Source organism: Chenopodium quinoa, unplaced genomic scaffold (genome assembly GCF_001683475.1).
Source record: "Chenopodium quinoa cultivar QQ74 unplaced genomic scaffold, ASM168347v1, whole genome shotgun sequence".
Taxonomy (NCBI): Eukaryota; Viridiplantae; Streptophyta; class Magnoliopsida; order Caryophyllales; family Amaranthaceae; genus Chenopodium; species Chenopodium quinoa.
The window spans coordinates 608424-628001 of record NW_018742656.1 but is presented as its reverse complement, the minus strand read 5'-3'; the positions used below and the strand labels follow the sequence as shown (position 1 = coordinate 628001).

The 19578-nt window shown below is 36.5% G+C and overlaps 2 protein-coding genes across 3 annotated transcripts; both read left to right on the top strand.

Moving 5' to 3' along the window:
• The first annotated feature begins 1908 nt into the window (after positions 1 to 1908).
• LOC110722240 lies at positions 1909 to 4384 on the top strand. 2 transcript variants are annotated; one of them, XM_021901512.1, is made up of 2 exons: positions 1909 to 2465; positions 3019 to 4384. In XM_021901512.1, exon 2 carries the CDS (start codon positions 3583 to 3585, stop codon positions 4213 to 4215), a length of 633 nt encoding a protein of 210 aa, XP_021757204.1. In that variant the 5' UTR covers positions 1909 to 2465; positions 3019 to 3582; the 3' UTR covers positions 4216 to 4384. The 2 variants fall into 2 exon arrangements, with proteins under 2 accessions (XP_021757204.1, XP_021757203.1); XM_021901511.1 differs by having other exon boundaries at positions 1910 to 2460.
• An 8767-nt stretch (positions 4385 to 13151) lies between these two features.
• On the top strand, positions 13152 to 17563 carry LOC110722239. The gene is made up of 3 exons (XM_021901509.1): positions 13152 to 14707; positions 15027 to 15112; positions 15541 to 17563. Exons 1-3 carry the CDS (start codon positions 14389 to 14391, stop codon positions 15817 to 15819), a joined length of 684 nt encoding a protein of 227 aa, XP_021757201.1. The 5' UTR covers positions 13152 to 14388; the 3' UTR covers positions 15820 to 17563.
• Positions 17564 to 19578: the final 2015 nt, after the last annotated feature.

Here is a 19578-nt window from a genome sequence, read left to right as displayed (position 1 = left end):
CCCTAAACCACCACACTTAAACCACCATAAGCGAAACCCTAAAATCCGTTTAGGGTGGTTTTGAATTCGGGCCGGTCGTTTAGGGTTAGAGGTGACGATTTTCGGGGAAAGGGATAAGGGTGGGGTCGCCGACGTCGGCCAAAGCTTAGGCGCCAGCTGCCCGGGGGAGGGTAGGTGATGGGAAGGTGCTGACTTTTTTGTTTTTTTATTTTTTTTATGCTGGGTTTTCAATTATTTATTTTTTTTTTAAAAAAAAAAATGGTGGTTGACGGAAAGGCAGTTAGGGTGGCTAGGAGGGAGTGCTGGTCGAAAGGTGACAGTGAAAGTGGTTGGTTCTCATTTCCGAAAATTATAATAGAAAGTGTATAGTGATAGTGAATTTTAAATTATGTGATTTTAGGTGGTAGCAAAATAAAATAAAATTTTAGATTGGTAACAAAAGTGAAACAGGGGTATTTGAGTGGTAGCAAAAGTGAAACAGAGGTGTTTGAGTGGTAGCAAAAGTGAAAATTTTCCTATCATAACTAACATTTGTATAATTTGAAATTCAATTTACCATTTCATAAACATTAAATTTGGAATCAAATGTCATGGTTCTAAATTCCTACGGAGTATAATATCATGGTTATCGAATATTACCAAAATAAATTGTTACTACAATCATTATTGGATGGAATATGACGGATCATTAGACCCTTTAAAATCGAAAGGCTACTAAAAGAGACAATGAGACAATAAAGACCATGATCTAGTGTCAAAAAACCATTTTCTACTTCCTAGCTATGAAATTTATTTGTTAAGCTCTACCACTATTAGATTATATGTATTAGGGTCTGTTCTCATTAACTGAACTCAACTGAACTGAACTGAACTGAATATTTTATAAGAGAAGGAAATTAGGAGCTGAACTGAACTGAACTGAACTGAATTTCAACGTAAGAGAACAGACCCTTAATATATACAAGTATAATTATTTTTTGATATTTTTTATAAAGGTATTATGGCTAATCATTATTATCAACATACATTTATTTCAGGAATATTTGTCAGAAAAGTCTTTTTAAATAGGTATTTTTGTTGTAAAGGTTATTTTATAAAAAAAAAAAAGGTTGCACAAAAGGTCCTTTTATCACACTTAAGTTACGAGTGTCCTTTGACTTTATTCCGACAAATAACCTTTTTATTTTTACCAAAAAAATTCACATGTCTTGCACAAAAATCCGTTTTTGTGACAAAAAAAAGTAAATCATCAATTAAACTCTAATTCTTCATCGTCAACCTCAATGCAAACCTATTTTGTGGAAAAAAAAAATCATCAAACTAAGATTCTAGTCTCTACACATTAAAATTGAAAGCAATTGAAGACAAATCGAACCAGATGAGGGGGAAAAGGGAAAAAAAAAAAAAAAAAGATCTTTAGTGGTCATATATAGCACACATGACTTTTTTTGGCTAAAAAAAAGGCATTGGTTGAAATCCAGTCAAAGAAACCTTTTCACAGCCATAAAAGGACTTTCTGTATCACCTTTTTTTTATATATAAAAAAACCTTTACAATAAAAAGACATACTTAAAAGGATTTTTCTGATAAATTTTCCTTTATTATATACATACAAATACTTTAAAGAGAGAGCTTACAAAGCGGTCATAAAGTTGTAACACCACACCAATATTAAGAATTACGGGTGATTATTATTTTTTGGGAAATTCTTAATGGTGTTCGTCAACATTTCAAATTTCTCAATGGTAAACAACAAAAATTCTAATTATTTTTGGTAATCATGACTTTTTAATATATATTAATAATAACATTAATGATATAATTTGGTTAAAATCTTTAACTATGGTTAGTTTTTTTTTATTTTTTTAATAATTAAATACTTTAAAAAATAATTTTTTATAAGAAAAAAAAAAAAAAGAGAAACCCAGCCCGCCACCCCCACCCCCACCACGCCCATCCCCATTCCCTCTACTTCCGGCCCGACACCGGCTGTATCCTGCTCAGACCACCTCCCCAGCGACGCACTTAACCCCCCTCCCCGTCGCAACCTTCTGAACCACCCAACTCCCCTTCAGTGGCGGACTTGGGCTTAGACCTGGTGGGTCAAGTGACTCACCAGGCCCAAAAAAAAATTTTAAGTTAATTTTTTAAAAAAAAAAAAAAAAAAAAAAAAAATCAGTTTTCCCAAATTCACGAATTCAGTATTTCAGTTCATGGCCTTCAATCCTTCATGCCCTAGCCAATTCGCCTCTTCCCTAATTCCCTTCAAGGCTTCAATCCTTCGCCATCATCAATCACCTATTCACCTCCATAATCGCCTCCTCCAGTCCTCCTCTTCGCAGTTCGCAACTCGCAACTTCGCAAGTAAGCATCTTCCTCACTCCTCAGTTAGTCAGTTCCTCTTCGCAGACTCGCAGTTCGTGCCTTCGACCCTTCGTCTTCCTCTTCGCATAAATTCAGGTGAGGTTAGTCTTCCTCTTCGTCTTCCTCAGTTAGTCTTCATCTAAATTTGTTTAATTGTTGATAACTTGATAACTTGATTGTCTTGATAATTGCTTGATTGCTTCGCTAATCGCTAGACGCCCAGTGGCCCTAGACGCTGCCTAGACGCCTACTGAGTACTGATTATTGTTAATTGTTAATTTTGTTATATATTGTTGTGATTTTGTGAATTGTTCAATGAAATTCTGAATGGTGAATTTGTGAAATGTTTGACACTTTAGTTCCTCTTCGTCTTCCTCAGTTCCTCTTCGCATAAATTAATTAATTAACTTAGTCTTCATCTAAATTTGTTTAATTGTTGATAATTGATATTACTTGTTAGTTATGAATTAGTAATACTAAATTTGATTCTTTGAACCCTAAATCCCTAATTGTTCAATAATCAACTCAATTGTTCAATAATCAACTCAATTTCAATAATCCCTAATTGTTGTGATTTTGTGAATTGTTCAATGAAATTCTGAATGGTGAATTTGTGAAATGTTTGACAATTGACACTTTACATACTTGTTCAAGCTGTGATGCTGTGATGCTGGCCTGCTGCCCTGTGAGCTTGTGATTTCAAGCTGTGAAATGGTGAATTTGTTAATTGTTCAAGCTGTGATACTGCCTGCTGGCCTGCTGCTCGCCTAGTCGGCAGTCGCCTGCTGCCCTGCTCCACTGCTCGAGAGTCGAGAGCGTGCTCTGCGCTCACCGCTCTTCGCTTCGTCGCTTCTTCTAAAGTCTAATCTCCTATTCTCATTTTGCTAGTAAGTTGATTTCTAATTTTTAGTTTAAAATTCTAATCTTCAATTTAATCAAGTCTAATTAGTTAATTCTATTAAACTTTGGTTGATTTGTTAGTTGTTCACTTCAAGTCTTCAATCACTTGTTTGTTTGGTAAACTTTGAACCTTTTGTTAATGAGTAATGACCTTAATGTAATAATGTTGTTGGGTTTTAGATGAAATTTGAACCTTTTTGACCATGTGAATATGTGATTATGTGAATTGTGGTTTGTTTGGTAAAATGATCTTTGTAAATAATTTTTCTGGGGAATTTTGCTTGCTTTAGTGGTGACTATGACATTGCAGTTCCAGATATGGAGGCTAAATATGTTGTTCCCGGGAGGAGGTTGTTTCGAGGTAAATGCCCACAAGTGTCTAATTTACATCATTTTCGAGTTGAAGTTTTTTTTGGTGTCATTGATCTTCAATTGCAAGAACTTGAAAATCGATTTCCCGAAATAACTAAAGAACTACTTGTGTGTATGTCTTGTTTGAGTCCTGTGGATCGTTTTTCTAAGTTTGACAAGGAAAAATTGATTAAGCTTGCAAAATTCTATCCTAATGAATTTCCAAGTTCAGAATTGATAGTCTTTGGTCATACACTTGAGAGTTACATTTGTTCTGTTAGAGGAGATAACAGGTTTTGGAATTTGAAGGGTCTTAGTGAGCTTTCAATCAAATTGGTTGAAACGGGATTGTCTGAAACTCATGATAGGGTCTATTTACTTTTGAAGTTGGTGTTGCTTCTTCCTGTCGCAACGGCAAGTGTGGAAAGGGTATTTTCTGGCATGAAGCAAGTGAAAGACAAACTACGAAATAGCATGGGAGATCAAATGTTGAATGATTGTTTAATTACTTATTTGGAGAATGATTTGTTTTTGAATGTTAGCATGGAAGATATCATGAATCGATATCAAAACATGAAAACTCGTCGAGAACTATTGTAATTTGTAATAAGTTTGCATTACTATTTAGTTGTCGTTTGTAGTATTATATGAACATTTGGTTGTATTTTGTACTGTTTTGAATATTTGGATGTATTTTTTAGTACTATTATTTGGTTGTTCGGTAAATTTTTTTTTTTAGATACTTGATTATCGATTGTGACTCACCAGTCGGAAATTCCTGGGTCCGCCACTGCTCCCCTTCCCCAAAACCCCCTCCCTCCCCCATGATAAACCCCTAAACCCACATTGAACTTCGGCGAATTCGCCGGCAGAAGGGATACACTCGGGCGGTTTATCTCTCCTCAGACGAGTCGGGATCAACGTCGATTGTGACTGAGTTTCAGAACTTACCATCGGGACATCCAGGTCAGTGAGTTATTATTCGGGTTGGATTTCGTAGATTAATGGATTATGGTTCAACGGCTTATGTTTCAAGACGGGTTGAATTTCGTCGCCGGATTCTAGATTGTTTGATTTGTAATGGCGGCACAGCAGGTGGTGTTAAGGGGTGGAAGGAGGGTTTTGGAAATTATTGTTTGGCGCTGATGAAGAAGGGGGATTGGGTGGTTTGATCGCGGCGATAAGGGGGAGGTGATTCAGCCCAGGGAAGGGATCTAGGGGTTTCGATGAGAGAGAGAGTGTGAGGGAGTTTCGGGGATGGGTGGTGGTTTAGGGGGCGAGGCGGCAGCTGGGAAGGTCGGCGCGCCGACATGGTAGGGTTTGGGTGCCAACGGTTGTGGCGTCAGTGGTGCCAGGGCAAGGAAGTGGTGGCAGAGAGGAAGGTTGGCAGTTGGTGGTGGCTGTTTTTTTTTTTTTTATTTAATTGTTACACAAAAAATCATAAACTAACCCTAGTTAAAGAGTTTAATCAAAATATATCATTAATGCTATTATTGATATATATTAATAAGTGATGATTACCAATGATAATTAAAAATTTTGTTGTTTACCATTGAGAAAAATAAAAACTTCATGAGCACTATCGAGAATTTTTCCTTTTTTTTTTAACAAAATAATGATAAGAGAAAGTTATAAAGATAAACTACAGTAGATCCTTATTCGCATAATACACAAAATGCAAAACTGCCAAACTAATATATTGTGTTTTTACAAAAACAATCTCAATCAAATGTCCAAAAAAATCAAACAATTACAACACAAAGTTATAAATATTGACTTGGTTGTGGAAAAGTAATACTTGTATGAGGGAATTTTCATGAACAGAAAAGAAGAAAAGACTGATGGAATTAAAGCAAGTCATTTTTCATTTAATATTGTTCACAACTCAATTTAGATACAGCTAGGATAAGCCGGCATTATTATTATTATTAATTGATTGATGTTCTTCTGGCCTTCCGAGGTTCTTAGAACGATAGTGTGAATATGAATTTGCAAGTTTAGTGTTAGTCTATGACGGCTTAACAAAGTTGACCTTTTTTGAAGCCATTTCAAACCATTAATCGAAATAACATTGTTGGAGAGCTTTAGCCCATATCCGATAGGGGCAGTAGTAGGAGACCCGCCGGCGGGGATCAATCCCGGTTCGGCAGGTGATGGGGCGGAGATGGTTTTTATCCTCATCCCGCCCCATTGTCGTCCCGCCCCACACGCCCCCCTTTGTACCCGTCCCATCCCCACAACTATATATTTAAAAAATAAGATTGTATACTTTTATGTTATTTTTATATTATAAATGTTTTTTAAATTAGTTTAATAAATATATAATACATTGTTTTATACTAATATTTTTTTTTTAAAAAGGTGCATCATTGATAATGATTTTTTTTAGTTATAATTGTAGTATTTAGGAGGCGCAAATTAGGCGGGTCTTGAGTGGGATTATTAAGTGAGGGTGGATATCTAAGTGGGGAGGGGATGGGTTTGGAATTGTACCCGACGGGACGAGATGGGGATAAATTTTGGACTCGTCACGGGGTCGGAATGGGGATGGGTATAAAAATGTAAGATGGGGATGAGAAAACCAACATCTGTCTTGCCCCGCCTTATTGACGGGGCACTCATTCTATATCCGCACAATTAAATTAAATTGTATATATTTCTGCAGTTTAAGTACACGAGATATAATTTTAACAATCCAGTTGAGAGCACAGTTATGTATGTATGTGCACTACTTACAATAGGTTTTTTTTTTTTTTTTTTTTTTTTTTGTGACAGCGACTTACAATTTGTTATAAAGAACTAAAGAAGGGTGTTAAAATAAAGGGAAATTCTCATTGGTACACCCGTGGTTTTGACTTTCCCATTGATACACTCCAAAATTTTTGTCTTCCCATCGGTACACCCAAGGTTTAGTCTTTTTCCCAACCGTGACTAACACTGTTAAAAAGTATTTCATTAAGTTAAAATAATTAAGAAAAAGACTATAATACTCCTTTTAAATATCCAATGTCTCGATTTGCGTGTCGAAAATTGTTCGGTTAAAGTTTTGAAAGTCATGTTAGTCTTTAAAGATCTAAACCTCGAAATTAGCAAAAAAAAATAGTGCAAATGTCTCATGTGCGTGTCAAAAATGTCTTGGTTTGCGTGCCATTATTTTTTTGTGATAGTAATTGTTCGGTTAATGTTTTAGGGGTCATTTTGATCCCTTAAGAATCTAAATCGAACTCGAAATTGTAAAAAAATTAACAAAAAGGTCTCGTTTTGCGTGTCATGACAAAACAAAAAAGATATCATGACGTGCAAAATGAGATATTTTTGTTGATTTTTTTGACAATTTCGAGTTCGATTTAGACCCATAAAGGGTCAAAATGACTCCTAAAACTTTAACCGAACAATTACTATCACAAAAAAGTAATGACACGCAAATCGAGACATTTTTTGACACGCAAATGAGACATTTGAGTTATTTTTTTGCTAATTTCGAGGTTAATTTAGATCCTTAACGACTAGGACTCCCAAAAATTTAACCGAACAATTTTCGACACGCAAATCGAGACATTAGATATTTAAAAGGGGTATTATAGTCTTTTCCTTAATTATTTTAACTTAATGAAATACTTGTTAACGGTGTTAGTCACGGTTGGGAAAAAGACTAAACCATGGGTGTACCGATGGGAAGACAAAAATTTTGGAGTGTATCAATGAGAAAAGTCAAAACCACGGGTGTACCAATGGGAATTTCCCTAAAATAAGGGTTTGTTCTCTTCCGTTGAAATTCAGTTCAGTTCAGTTCAGCTCTTAATTTACGTCTAATGATATTGCTAATGATATAAAGTCAAATTTCATTCTTTTAAACTCTTATTACAACGACGACGACGACGTTAACAACAACAACAACAACAACAACAATAATAAGAATAATAAGAATAATAACAACAACAATAATAATAACAATAATAATAATAATAATAATAATAATAAGTAATAAATAATAATAATAATAATAATAATAATAATAATAATCAATAAATAATAATAATAATAATAATAATAATAATAACAATAATAATTGAAATAATAATACTAATAATAATAATCAATAAATAATTGTTAGTGAATATGAACCATTAGTGAATATGAATCATTCTATGTCATTATGTTTGTAATTATGAGTCCTTTCATATACTCTTGGTTGTACACATTATATATACTGGATGAATGAGAAGAGATGCTGGCAAGGGAGTATTATACATTTCTACATGGTATCACAACCATCTTAATTTTTCTCCATCTTTTCCTTTTCCTGGCTTCCTTTCCTCTTCCCCGCCATGGCCGTTGAAGATACCCCCCCCCTCCTCCTCCCCCTTCGTCTTCCTCGTTCCATCCTGCCCTTGCCGTAAACAATATCAAGAACTTCATCCCCCTTGTTCTTGATCATGAAGACAGCCAGTACGCTTCGTGGGTCGAACTCTTTCACATTCATGCTTGTGCTTACAATGTCCTAGATCACATTGATTCCTCTGTTTCCCGGCCTTTGAACATCGATGATACCACTTGGACGCGTTTAGATGCGGTTGTCAAACAATGGATTTATGGCACTATCTCCAAGGATCTTCTTCACACCATCATGAAACCCGGCGCATCGGCTCTTGATTTATGAACACGGTTGGAGGAAATTTTTCAGGATAACAAAAATACTAGAGCTGTCTACCTCGATGAACAATTCACCGGAACTCGATTGGAAAATTTTACAAATATGGCTTGACTATTGTAAGCAGATCAAGGTGCTCGCTGATCAATTGGGCAATGTTGGTACCCTAGTTACCGACGAAAAAATGGTTCTTCAGTTAGTAAAGGGCCTACCTAAGGGCGACTATGACACAATCGCCACAATGATCCAACAAGCAGATCCTTTACCCTCTTTTACTAAGGCTCGCTCCCAACTTCTGCTTGAAGAGACCCGCAAGAACAAACAAGAAGAACACTCGCAACAAGCCCTCGTCGCCACCTCGTCTGCTCCTCCTTCATCTCCGGCGAGCACTCTCCAGCCGACAGAGCAGCCACCCCGTGGTACTGGTGGTGGGGGGCGTGGTGGTCGCGGCGGCCGAGGGAAGCAGCCCTGGCGTGGAGGCAAAGGCCAGGGTCGTGGGGGACGTACTCCTGGACATGGGTATAATTCCCAAGGTCAACAATGGCAATCTCAGCCATTTTGGCAACAAGGCCCAGCCTCCCAACCTCAATGGGCCGGACAGCAACAATGGCAGCCCAATGGTCAATGGGCTACCCCTCCTTGCCCATATCCTACTTCTCCTTCTCCCTTCACTGGTCAGCAACATAGGGGACAAGGAGTTCTTGGTCCTGGCCCACGAAATCAGCCACCTCAAGCCTACTACTCCTTTGGGCCTCAACAGCAGTACTCGGGGCACTAATGAGCCCAACTGACTTGGGTCAAGCTTATAGTTCCATGTCTCTTCAGCCACCGGATTCTTCTTGGTATATGGACACCGGCGCCACCTCTCACCTAACTCGTGACTCCGGTACTCTTTCTACTCTAGTTCCCTCTAATCATCACAATTTTATCTTAGTTGGTGATGGCAATCGCATTCCGATTAAAGGTCATGGCACAGCTTATATTCCCCCACCTAACCCACCATTCACATTAAACAATGTTCTTTATACTCCTAATATAATAAAAAACTTAATCTCTGCTAGAAAATTTTCTAGTGATAATTCCGTTTCCATTGAATTTGACCCTTTTGATTTTTCTGTGAAGGATCTCACTTCGGGGAAAATTCTAACGAGATGCAATAGTGTGGGGGATCTCTACCCTTTCTCATCGCCTTCCGCCTCTACAACCACTACTCCGGTCTCTCTAGCCGCTATCTCTTCTTCTACTTGGCATAGTAGATTTGGACATTCCGGAAATCAAGCTTTCCAAGCTCTTAAAAACAGGAAATTAATTTCTTGTAATAAGGGGGCTCGTACCCATTTTTGCTACTCTTTTCCTTTAGGCAAACATGTTAAACTTCCTTTTAAGTCCTCTTTGAGTGTAACTTACTCTCCTTTTGACATATCCATGCGGATCTATGGACTTCCCCTATTGTAAGCAAATTGGGTCACAAATATTTTCTCGTACTTTTGGATGATTTTTCTCACTTTGTTTGGGTTTATCCTCTTAAGTTTAAATCACAAGTCTATTCTATTTTTCTCAACTTTAGGGCCTATGTTAAAACCCAATTTGAAAAAGAAATTAAATCCTTCCAGAGTGATAATGGACAAGAGTTCGACAATACCCCTTTTCATACCTTTTGTGCAACCCATGGTATGGTTTTCCAGATTTCTTGTCCTAATACTTCCTCACAAAATGGTAAAGCCGAACGGATTATTCGTACTATCAATAACATGTCCCGAACTCTCCTTTTTCATGCTTCTCTTCCTCCTTCTTTTTGGGTTTACTCATCCCATGTTGCGGCTTACATACTAAACATTCTTCCCACTCGCACTCTCCAACACAAGACACCTACTGAAATTCTCTATCGTCGTATTCCATCTTACGACCATCTTCGGACTTTCGGCTCTTTGTGTTACCCGAATATGTCCTCCACTAACTCCCACAAATTAGCTCCTCGTAGTACCCCTTGTGTTTTTCTCGGGTACCCATCAAATCATCGTGGGTACCTATGCTACGAATTATCTACAAATAAAATTATCATATCTCGCCATGTTACATTCAATGAGTCAATCTTCCCTTTTACTAACATTAATCAGTTCAAGGAATCTGATTATTCCTTCTTGAGCAATGACCAGCCCCCTTTGCTCTCCCCTCTCTTTCACACGGCCCAGCCCACTCCAATTATTACTCCTGCCCAACCCAATTCCTCACCACATACTACCCCAAACCAGCCCAATCGTGCTACTCCCTCCCCTCACGGTTCTAGGCTGGAGCAAACCTCACCTGGCAGCCCATCTCCTAACCCACCACAACCTCCCCCCCCCCCAAGGCCCATTATCCCAACCCACTCTATGACCACACGGGCCCAGCATGGCATTTTCAAGATTAAAGTGCCTTTTAATCTCTCTTTGCAGGCTATTTTTCCAATACCAAAAAATCCAAAAATTGCCATGCAAGACCAATATTGGAATGCAGCCATGACAGAGGAGTATAATGCTCTAATTGGGCAACACACTTGGGATTTAGTCCCACGACCAGAGGGGGTCAACGTTATACGTTGTCTGTGGTTATTCAAGCATAAGTTTCGGGAAAATGGTGATCTTGAACGGTACAAGGCTAGACTTGTTGTTAATGGGAAATCTCAACAAGTGGGTATTGAATGTGATGAGACTTTTAGCCCGCTTGTCAAACCGGCGACAATTCGTACTGTTTTGAGTATTGATATGGGGAAGGATTGGCCTATACACCAACTTGATGTTAAGAATGCTTTTCTTCATGGAAATCTTCACGAGACTATCTACATGCACCAACCACCCAGGTTTGTTGATCCCAAGGCTCCGACTCATGTTTGCTTACTTCGGAAATCTTTATATGGTTTAAAGCAAGCCCCGAGAGCTTGGTATCAACGGTTTGCTACTTACCTTGTGCAAATTGGTTTTGTTTGTAGTACGAGTGATAATTCTCTATTTGTTTATCGGCACGGCAATGACACCGCCTACTTACTGCTCTACGTCGATGACATTGTGTTGACTGCTTCCTCCGACGTATTAAAAAATAATCTGATCAATATGTTGAAATCAGAATTTTTAATGTCAGACTTGGGGAAATTATATTTTTTCCTTGGCATTTCAGTCACTCGTACCAAGGACACCATGTTCCTATCTCGGCGTAAATACGCGGAAGAAATTTTGTCCCGTGCTAATATGACCGATTGCAAGGCAGTAGCTACTCCTGCTGACTCAAAGTCCAAGCTAAGTGCAGATTTTGGTGACCCGGTTCGTGACCCAACATTGTATCGTAGTCTCGCTGGGGCTTTGCAATATTTGACATTCACAAGACTCGATATTGCATTTGCCGTACAACAAATTTGCTTGTTTATGCATGCCCCACGAGAGCCACATTTTAATGCTCTTAAACGGATTTGGCGCTATATCAAGGGCTCACTTGATCACGGTCTTCACCTATACCGCTCTTCTCCAACCACGTTGGTCTCCTTCTCCGACGCCGATTGGGGGGTTGCCCCGACACCCGTCGCTCCACATCCGGGTATTGTGTCTTCTTAGGTGACAACATCGTCTCTTAGTCGGCCAAGCGTCAAGCCACATTATCCCGCTCTAGTGCGAAATCTGAGTATCGAGGTGTTGCTAACGTTGTGGCCGAAACATGTTGGCTACGAAACCTCCTATTGGAGCTCCATTGTCCCATTCAGTCAGCCACTTTGGTTTATTGTGATAACGTGTCTGCTGTTTATTTATCTAGCAATCCAGTTCAACATCAAAGGACGAAACACGTTGAGATGGGTATCCATTTTGTCCGTGAGAAGGTTGCTAGGGGTGAGGTTCGAGTGCTTCACATTCCTTCCCCTTTTCAATACGCAGACATCTTCACCAAAGGGCTACCTCGACAACTCTTTCTCGATTTTCGATCCAGTCTAAGCGTACGACCTCCTCCCGCTTCGACTGCGGGGGTGTGTTAGTGAATATGAACCATTAGTGAATATAATCATTCTATGTCATTATGTTTGTAATTATGAGTCCTTTCATATACTCTTGGTTGTACACATTATATATACTGGATGAATGAGAAGAGCTGCTGGCAAGGGAGTATTATACATTTCTACAATAATAATAATAATCATCAATAAATAATAATAATAATAATAATAATAATAATAATATAATAATAATAATAATAATAATAATAATAATAATAATAATAATAATAATAGTAACAACAACAACAATAGTAATAATAATAATAATAATAATAATAATCAATAATTAATAATAATAATAATAATATTAATAATAATATATACATTTGTATATACACATACGTATAGTAATAAATAATCAAAGATCACTAATCCATAGTTAAAAATCACTAATTAATAAGTTCAGTTCAGCTCAGCTCAGCTCAGCTCAACTCAGTTCAGTTCAGTTGAGTTCAGTCAATCAGAACAGGCCCTAAATCATAAGAGTGCCAAAATAAATATTGGACTGGTACAGTGGTACTAGAATACTAGTATTTGATTTGGTGGTCAAGTAGTTTTGTCTCACATGTGCACATTTTTACAGGGTTTATACAACGCAGGTGCAAGTGCATTTGTTACATATTTTTCACGACTCAAGCACTCATTAAAAATAAATAAAAAATAGTTTAAATTGCCATACTTATTTTTTAGGTTTTGCCGTCTCATATAAGATCAAATTATTTATGTTCATGCAATTTATTCTTAAGAATAAAAAACATGTAAAGACAAAGAAACAACAATATACATTGCATATACTAAACCGGCGCTTAAAGCAATATAAAATCTATTATTCTTTTTTTTTTTTACCTAGAAAATTTGTAGTGACATAACTAAAATAATGGGATAACTATTAATTTACTAAAGTTTAAATAATTATAAAATTGTTTCAAAAAAAAAAAAAAATTATAAAATTTAAACAATTCAGGAAGGTTCTACACCTTATATTTTAGTCAAATCTTAACAATGATAATTTGTGTTTAATGCAATTGCTGTGATAAGTCACAGTTGACTGATTGACCCAACCTATTATTGTTTGTCTAAATTATCTTTCCTGCCCTCCACGAAGGTGTATAAGCTTTGAAAGTCGATCAATGTCAATAATAAAGATAATTCTGCACAAGTTTTAAAAGGCTAAGGTAAGGTGGGAAGGATGGTAAGAATTGAAGCAACAAACAGATTTTGATTTGGCACCTATCCAACCCAAGTCCGGGCCCGGAAACGGTCCACATAATTTGTAGACAATAGCTGACCATGACTAGTCCTCTTTTAGGTCTGAACTAAAGGCAAGAACAAACTCCAAACAAACAGTCTGTAGCCACCAGCATTTAAAGAAGACGGTTACATGTGAGTTTTACAAGAACGAGTTCATCCGAGCTGTGGTTCTGCTGTAGCAAGTTGAAAGTTCTAACCTTTAAAAAAATAACATTAGTAGGTCGTTACCAAGATTATTAAGGTTATCCTGTATGTATTCTATGATTAGGATTAGAAAAAATCGCGAATATAAAAGATTAAAGACAGAGTAGGATGCACATCACACGGTTGGAAATCAACGAAAGGTCAAAAAAATACAGAAATTAACAATGCAACACCTCAAAACTAATCAATACAACTAAGAAATCTTAGCAGGCGTGGGACTTGCACTTAAACACCTAAATACCTTCATGGTTAGCACGTTTAATGGGATATGTCCCACATTAAAGAAAATACCCTAAAAAAACAAAATACACCAACCAGAAAATCACACCCTAACTTAAACAGTGGAGTCTCAAAGTCTTCAGAGAATCTAAACACAAAGGTGAGCACGTCTTACGCCTCTAAATGTATGCCTCACCACATTCTGTCCTATTCTGTCATTTCACTTGCAAAGTTGACTAAGCCCTTCTAAAGATATACCATATAATTATGATATTAGTTATTATTAATTAACAGATTATGTCCCCTTTGTCAGATATATAAGAATATAACTATATAAAGTATAGTTTTCTGAACATTCTTGTTGGTTATATTCAAATCTGAAAACACTTAAGTTTTCTTTGTACTGTCATTGCCTTCAGAAAGAAAAGAGAGAATGGTGAGAGTACATACCAAAATTCCGGGATCCTGCTTTAAAATAAGTAAAGCTCGGATTCGTTCACCACCGCTGCAATCCAATCCAGCTTATAATTCTATCAAAAGTGACAAGAGTGAGTATTTTGAAAATGAGTGTGGATCGAGCTTCAGCAGTGAAGAAAATTCTGAAAAGGGTGAACCCAAGGAGGGAAACAGGATCATGATTGTTGTAGATGCAACCTTACAGGCTAAGGGTGCTCTTCAATGGGCATTATCCCATACTGTTCAAAAGGAGGACACTGTTATTCTTCTTCATTTAGCCAAGCCAACAAAATGCGGTAAATTCATCTCCATCCTGTCATTAAAGTCACATTTGAATTGTCAAATTTAACAAAACTAGTTAGAATTTTAATACTATCCATTTCTATTCATATGTCTACATCTCAATCATACTAATGTAGTTCAAAGTTCAGCTTTAATAATTCGTAATGTAAAAAGTGACCTATAATTTTGGGACGGTCTGAAATAGAAACAAGATACATAATATATAATTTATAGGAGGGGGAATTTTTTTAAAGTCACAGATTAATTTCATGAAACTTGCATACTATAATGCAGAGCAAGTTTGTCTTAATATCAAATTTTTTATTAATGCAGATTCACATACTGAGAGTGAAATTGATCCAAAAGCTTATGGACTTCTTTACTCTCTGAGAAGCGTCTGCCAATCCAGAAGACCTGGGGTATGTCACATTACTCTGATCAATTGGTATAGTATGAGTTACACTAATCACAAATTCACAACAAAAACACGAAAGAATCAAAGAAGGATACTGAGCTTTATGTAAAGACAAAAAGAATTGACCTGCAGAAAGATGACACTTTAATATCCTCATTCTATAACTTTTAACAGACCAAATTTGGCAATATATATCACAATAAATCAATGAGTAATAAAAAGTTAAATGTCAGAACTAAAAGATTATTATGAGGATCAAAACCATCATATTGTTTTGAAAGTGTACAATGGAACTATCAAGCTCCATGAGATTTGTAACATTAATGTCAGAGTTTATCAGATGACAAAATTTTAAAGGGTACCAAACTGAGTGATACACCAAACCTCAAATCAAGCTCTAACAGCATCAATCTGGTTCCTTTCACTGAACAGGTACAGGTGGAAATAGTAGCACTTGCAGGGAAGGAGAAAGGTCCAACAATAGTGAGCCAAGCAAAGGAACATAAGGCATCATTACTGGTACTAGGACATAGAAAACGATCAAAAGCATGGAGATTTTGGATGAGATGGACAGGAAGAAAAAGAAGCGTTGTAGATTACTGCATCCAAAATGCTGATTGCATGACAGTTGCTGTAAGGAGGAAGAGCAAAAAACTAGGTGGCTATTTGATTACCACTAAGCGTCATAAGAATTTCTGGCTCTTGGCCTAGCTTTCTTATTTAAAAACAGTAGGTTCAATGAAGGTTTGGCCTCAAACCCTCAAAAGGGGGTTTGGTGTTCATAAATCATTCAATTATTGTAAATCTGAAAATTTCATCCATAGTCACTCTATTCAAAAGTGAATGTCTCACTTTCAAGTCTCAGGTCACTTATCCGTTAAATTTTTAAAATGAGACATGGAAGTGAGAGACCACTTTTAAGCAGGAGTTAGTTTTATCTCAGAACCAATTAGCCATGGCAACAATAACTCCCTAGGCTTATAAGTTGGTTATGTTTCACCTCTTCTTCTACATGAGACAACTCACATGCACAAGACATCTGTTTATGATGCAACCCTGCCCCCTCAAATCAAAGTGTGCTTTATGCATGAGCAAACTAGAAAGGTAAACAGTAGCTATTGTCGTTGGGGTTGAACATTTGCATGATCAAAGGCCCAAATTTATCATAAAACCAACTTTGAATTTGACACTAAGCTAAATTTTTGAAAGCAGATATAAAATGGGCCTGCACACTCACGAAAAAAGAGAGAATTGTTACAAACTTAAGTGAGAGGTTTTATCTGTAATAATTGGCAAGGGGAGAAGCAAGGCCTCAATTTTTAAGGCCCTTAATTCTCTCTTGTCTACCATGGGACAACTCACAAGTGCACAAAATATATACATGGGGATCAAGAGAATCAACCATGTAAATAGGACTATACAACAAAGATCAGAGAATAATCTACCAACTGTTTTAGAGCAGCACAAACCGAAGTCTGATAAATTTCTGAGAATAATGGCAAATCAATGAAGTTTCGGCTATTCACAGTTCACATTTTAAAGTGCAATTCTAGAAACAAAGTTTGAATTAAAAATTTATAACCTCCAAAAATTAAAATAAATACTTGTATAAAATTAAAAAGAAAGTAAATAGCTAAATATACTCAGAATTCAGATCCCCATTAAAGGTTAGCCTCACTAATATGAGGCTTGGTAACCCTAACCAAGCATTCTTTAAGAGATTTGGATAATCCTATGACTCATATCAAAGTAATTAAATTGAAACTTAAGCTTATGCTACCGAAATTCAAAGAAATAACCAGTCAAAACTCAAAAACCAATTGTTCTTGCTGAAAGAATGATAGATATAACTCAGGTCTCAGAAGATCCAAAATTGAGTTCTGCTTTACTAATATGAAAGTGTTAATGCAGTTCAGAACCTAAGGTTATTTTTCATCATTTGCTTTCCTACGGGTCAAGAGAAACAATAAATCAATATGTCCTATCCTCTCGATTTTTTTGTCAACAAAGCCAGTGTACTTAAAATTTAGCCACAAAGGACTTTCTTATCTGTAAATTACCTACAATCTTACTATATAGTTGATATTTGGCCAAACAGTACCTATCCTTGAAAGCATCAATGGGACCTTTGGATTCATCATTCTTCCATCAAGAAAACTGTCAGAAACAGAGTGACAGCTACAGAAATCAAAATTCAAAGCTGGTTTACCAGCAAACTTCTCATGTTACTTTACAGATAAGGTATATGGGTCATCACAATTTTCTACTAGCATTTCTTTGTAAAAGAGAATTGGCCTTTTTTTTTTTTTTTTTTTTTTTGAGAATTGGCCTTTATTAGGTATATAGAGCCGGACAAAAGGGCAAAGAGGCTCATCCTGGATATTTGTTTTTAGTGTATACAAAGACTTGAGTACAGTATCTAAGTTTTTGTTTTCCTCCCATTTAGTTATTTCAGTATTGAAACCTTTCTTTATCTAATAGTTGTTCTGTTGTAGGCTATGAAAAATTACAAGTTCAGGCTAACTAAAAAAAAAAAAAAATACTATAAACCCTACAGAAACATCTCCATCTATTCCTTAGGATCCTCACACTTCAACAATGTATGACCTGTAATATATCATCAGATTTAGTAACAGAATTTCAAGGGGGTAGTCATATTTTGTTTGTGGCAGAGACTATGCATAGCGTTATTAGTTGAAGATTCATCAATGTGCAACTCATTTTCAATACCAGAGACTAGAATTTTGGAGCTTAGGGCGTGGGAAAAAATGGCTGGTGGGATCTGCTACTCTGCATTGCTATCTATCACCAGTGACTCTTTCGCAGTTGGTATTTAGGGCTTTGGAGACATTTTAGACCAGGCTACTAGACCATGTTAGTCATTCATCTAGATCCACTGTATATTGTAGAAAGAAGTAGCAAACATTACAACCCATTATTTATATATTTATTTATTTTTGAAGAAACATTACGACCCATTATTGGTTGTTAGAGAGATTGATACAGGTGAAAATGATGATTTCAAGAGGATCAGTCATGAGCAACAAGCCAAATGTTCCTAGGTTAAAAAGAGTTAAATCCAATAGTCAACACATCACTCCCATTGATCTCCTAGGTTGAATTGATCTCCTATTGCAAGTACTATAAGTGCTTGTTTAGAAAGGCCCTATAAGAAGAACCATAATGTTGTAGAAACACAAATCCCTAAAAATCAAAATTTTCAACTGTCATTCCAGGTCTTCTGGGTGTGGTAAAAGAAGATCTAATTCATTCATTTCAAGAGTTTGTGAGGCTGGAATGGTGGGTAAGAGTGAATTCGACATAAATCACTCTCATTCTCCAAAAAAGTAAGGTCTCTCCGAAAGTTAGGTTATTAAAGACCTATAGCTTCTGCATTACCATCATACATATAAGAACTCAAAGGCAATGTATAAAAAAGCTCAAGGCTCACCAAGGTGTTTCAGAGTTCCTTGCACCTTAAATGCACCTCTGTTCGCCTTGGCGCGCCTCATTGAAGTGAGGCGCACATAATAAACATAAAAAAAAATTCTGAATTTTTTTTTTTGTGTGCCTCAGGGTGTGCACCTTAAGCTGGGCCTCAAGATTCAAGAAGTACTATATGGTATAATCAATATGGGCCTTTAGCACTTTAGATAGTTAGGAAATGTATTATATAGCCAGAAAATGAGAGAGTGAATAAGAAAGCATCTTAGATATCAGAAAAATATGTAAAGACAGACTCACCAAAGCTTAGACCAATTATACCAGAGATGAGGATGCCAGAAGAATAGTCTGGTGAAGCCTTCAACACCCAGATAGCCAGAAAAAAACTGCATTGTAAAACTCATAATTAATTTATAGTGTTATGAGAACAGAGTTAAAATAAACTAAAACATATTCTTACTACTGAAAAACATAAAGTACTAATTTATGCTACAGACGAAACTCCAATCTTACTACTAGTTAAATTCACTTTTCATCTCAAATGGTATAAGTATAACTCTAGCAATTATACTGTCATGTAGACAAAAGAAGGATATTCACCAATAAGAAGCTATGAAATCCACCTTGACAATGCAAAATGCTCCACCCTTAACAAGTTTGAAACCATTGTCCATTGACATCTATACTTGATAGCGTAGTAAGTGTGTCAAAAATCACAGAAATTTCTGGTATGAAGACAAGTATGTTGCACCGCACTTCGTAACTGAAAATGAAGTCATGCTATTTCGTATCTGAAACCTGTCCTTCTTACATCACATTGGGAAAGTATATGTATATCAAACTAGTTGTAGAATCAGCTTTATAAGGACCGGTGAATAGTGATCAAGAATAAGAGGAACACAATAAATAAATACTTCACAGAATTACCTGAAGGAGAGGACCAGAAGCTTAGATTAAAAAAATATATATATTAAATAAAAAAATAACACGAGATTCTGACTAATCAAGAATCAAATCTACCAGGAG

Excerpts from the sequence above, each read along its gene's own strand:
- LOC110722240 (XM_021901512.1), top strand. The coding sequence starts at position 3,583 with ATGGAGGCTAAATATGTTGTTCCCGGGAGGAGGTTGTTTCGAGGTAAA.
- LOC110722239 (XM_021901509.1), top strand. The coding sequence starts at position 14,389 with ATGGTGAGAGTACATACCAAAATTCCGGGATCCTGCTTTAAAATAAGT. Across the intron at positions 14,708-15,026 it reads AGCCAAGCCAACAAAATGCG|ATTCACATACTGAGAGTGAA; the intron begins GTAAATTCATCT and ends TTATTAATGCAG. Across the intron at positions 15,113-15,540 it reads GCCAATCCAGAAGACCTGGG|GTACAGGTGGAAATAGTAGC; the intron begins GTATGTCACATT and ends TTCACTGAACAG.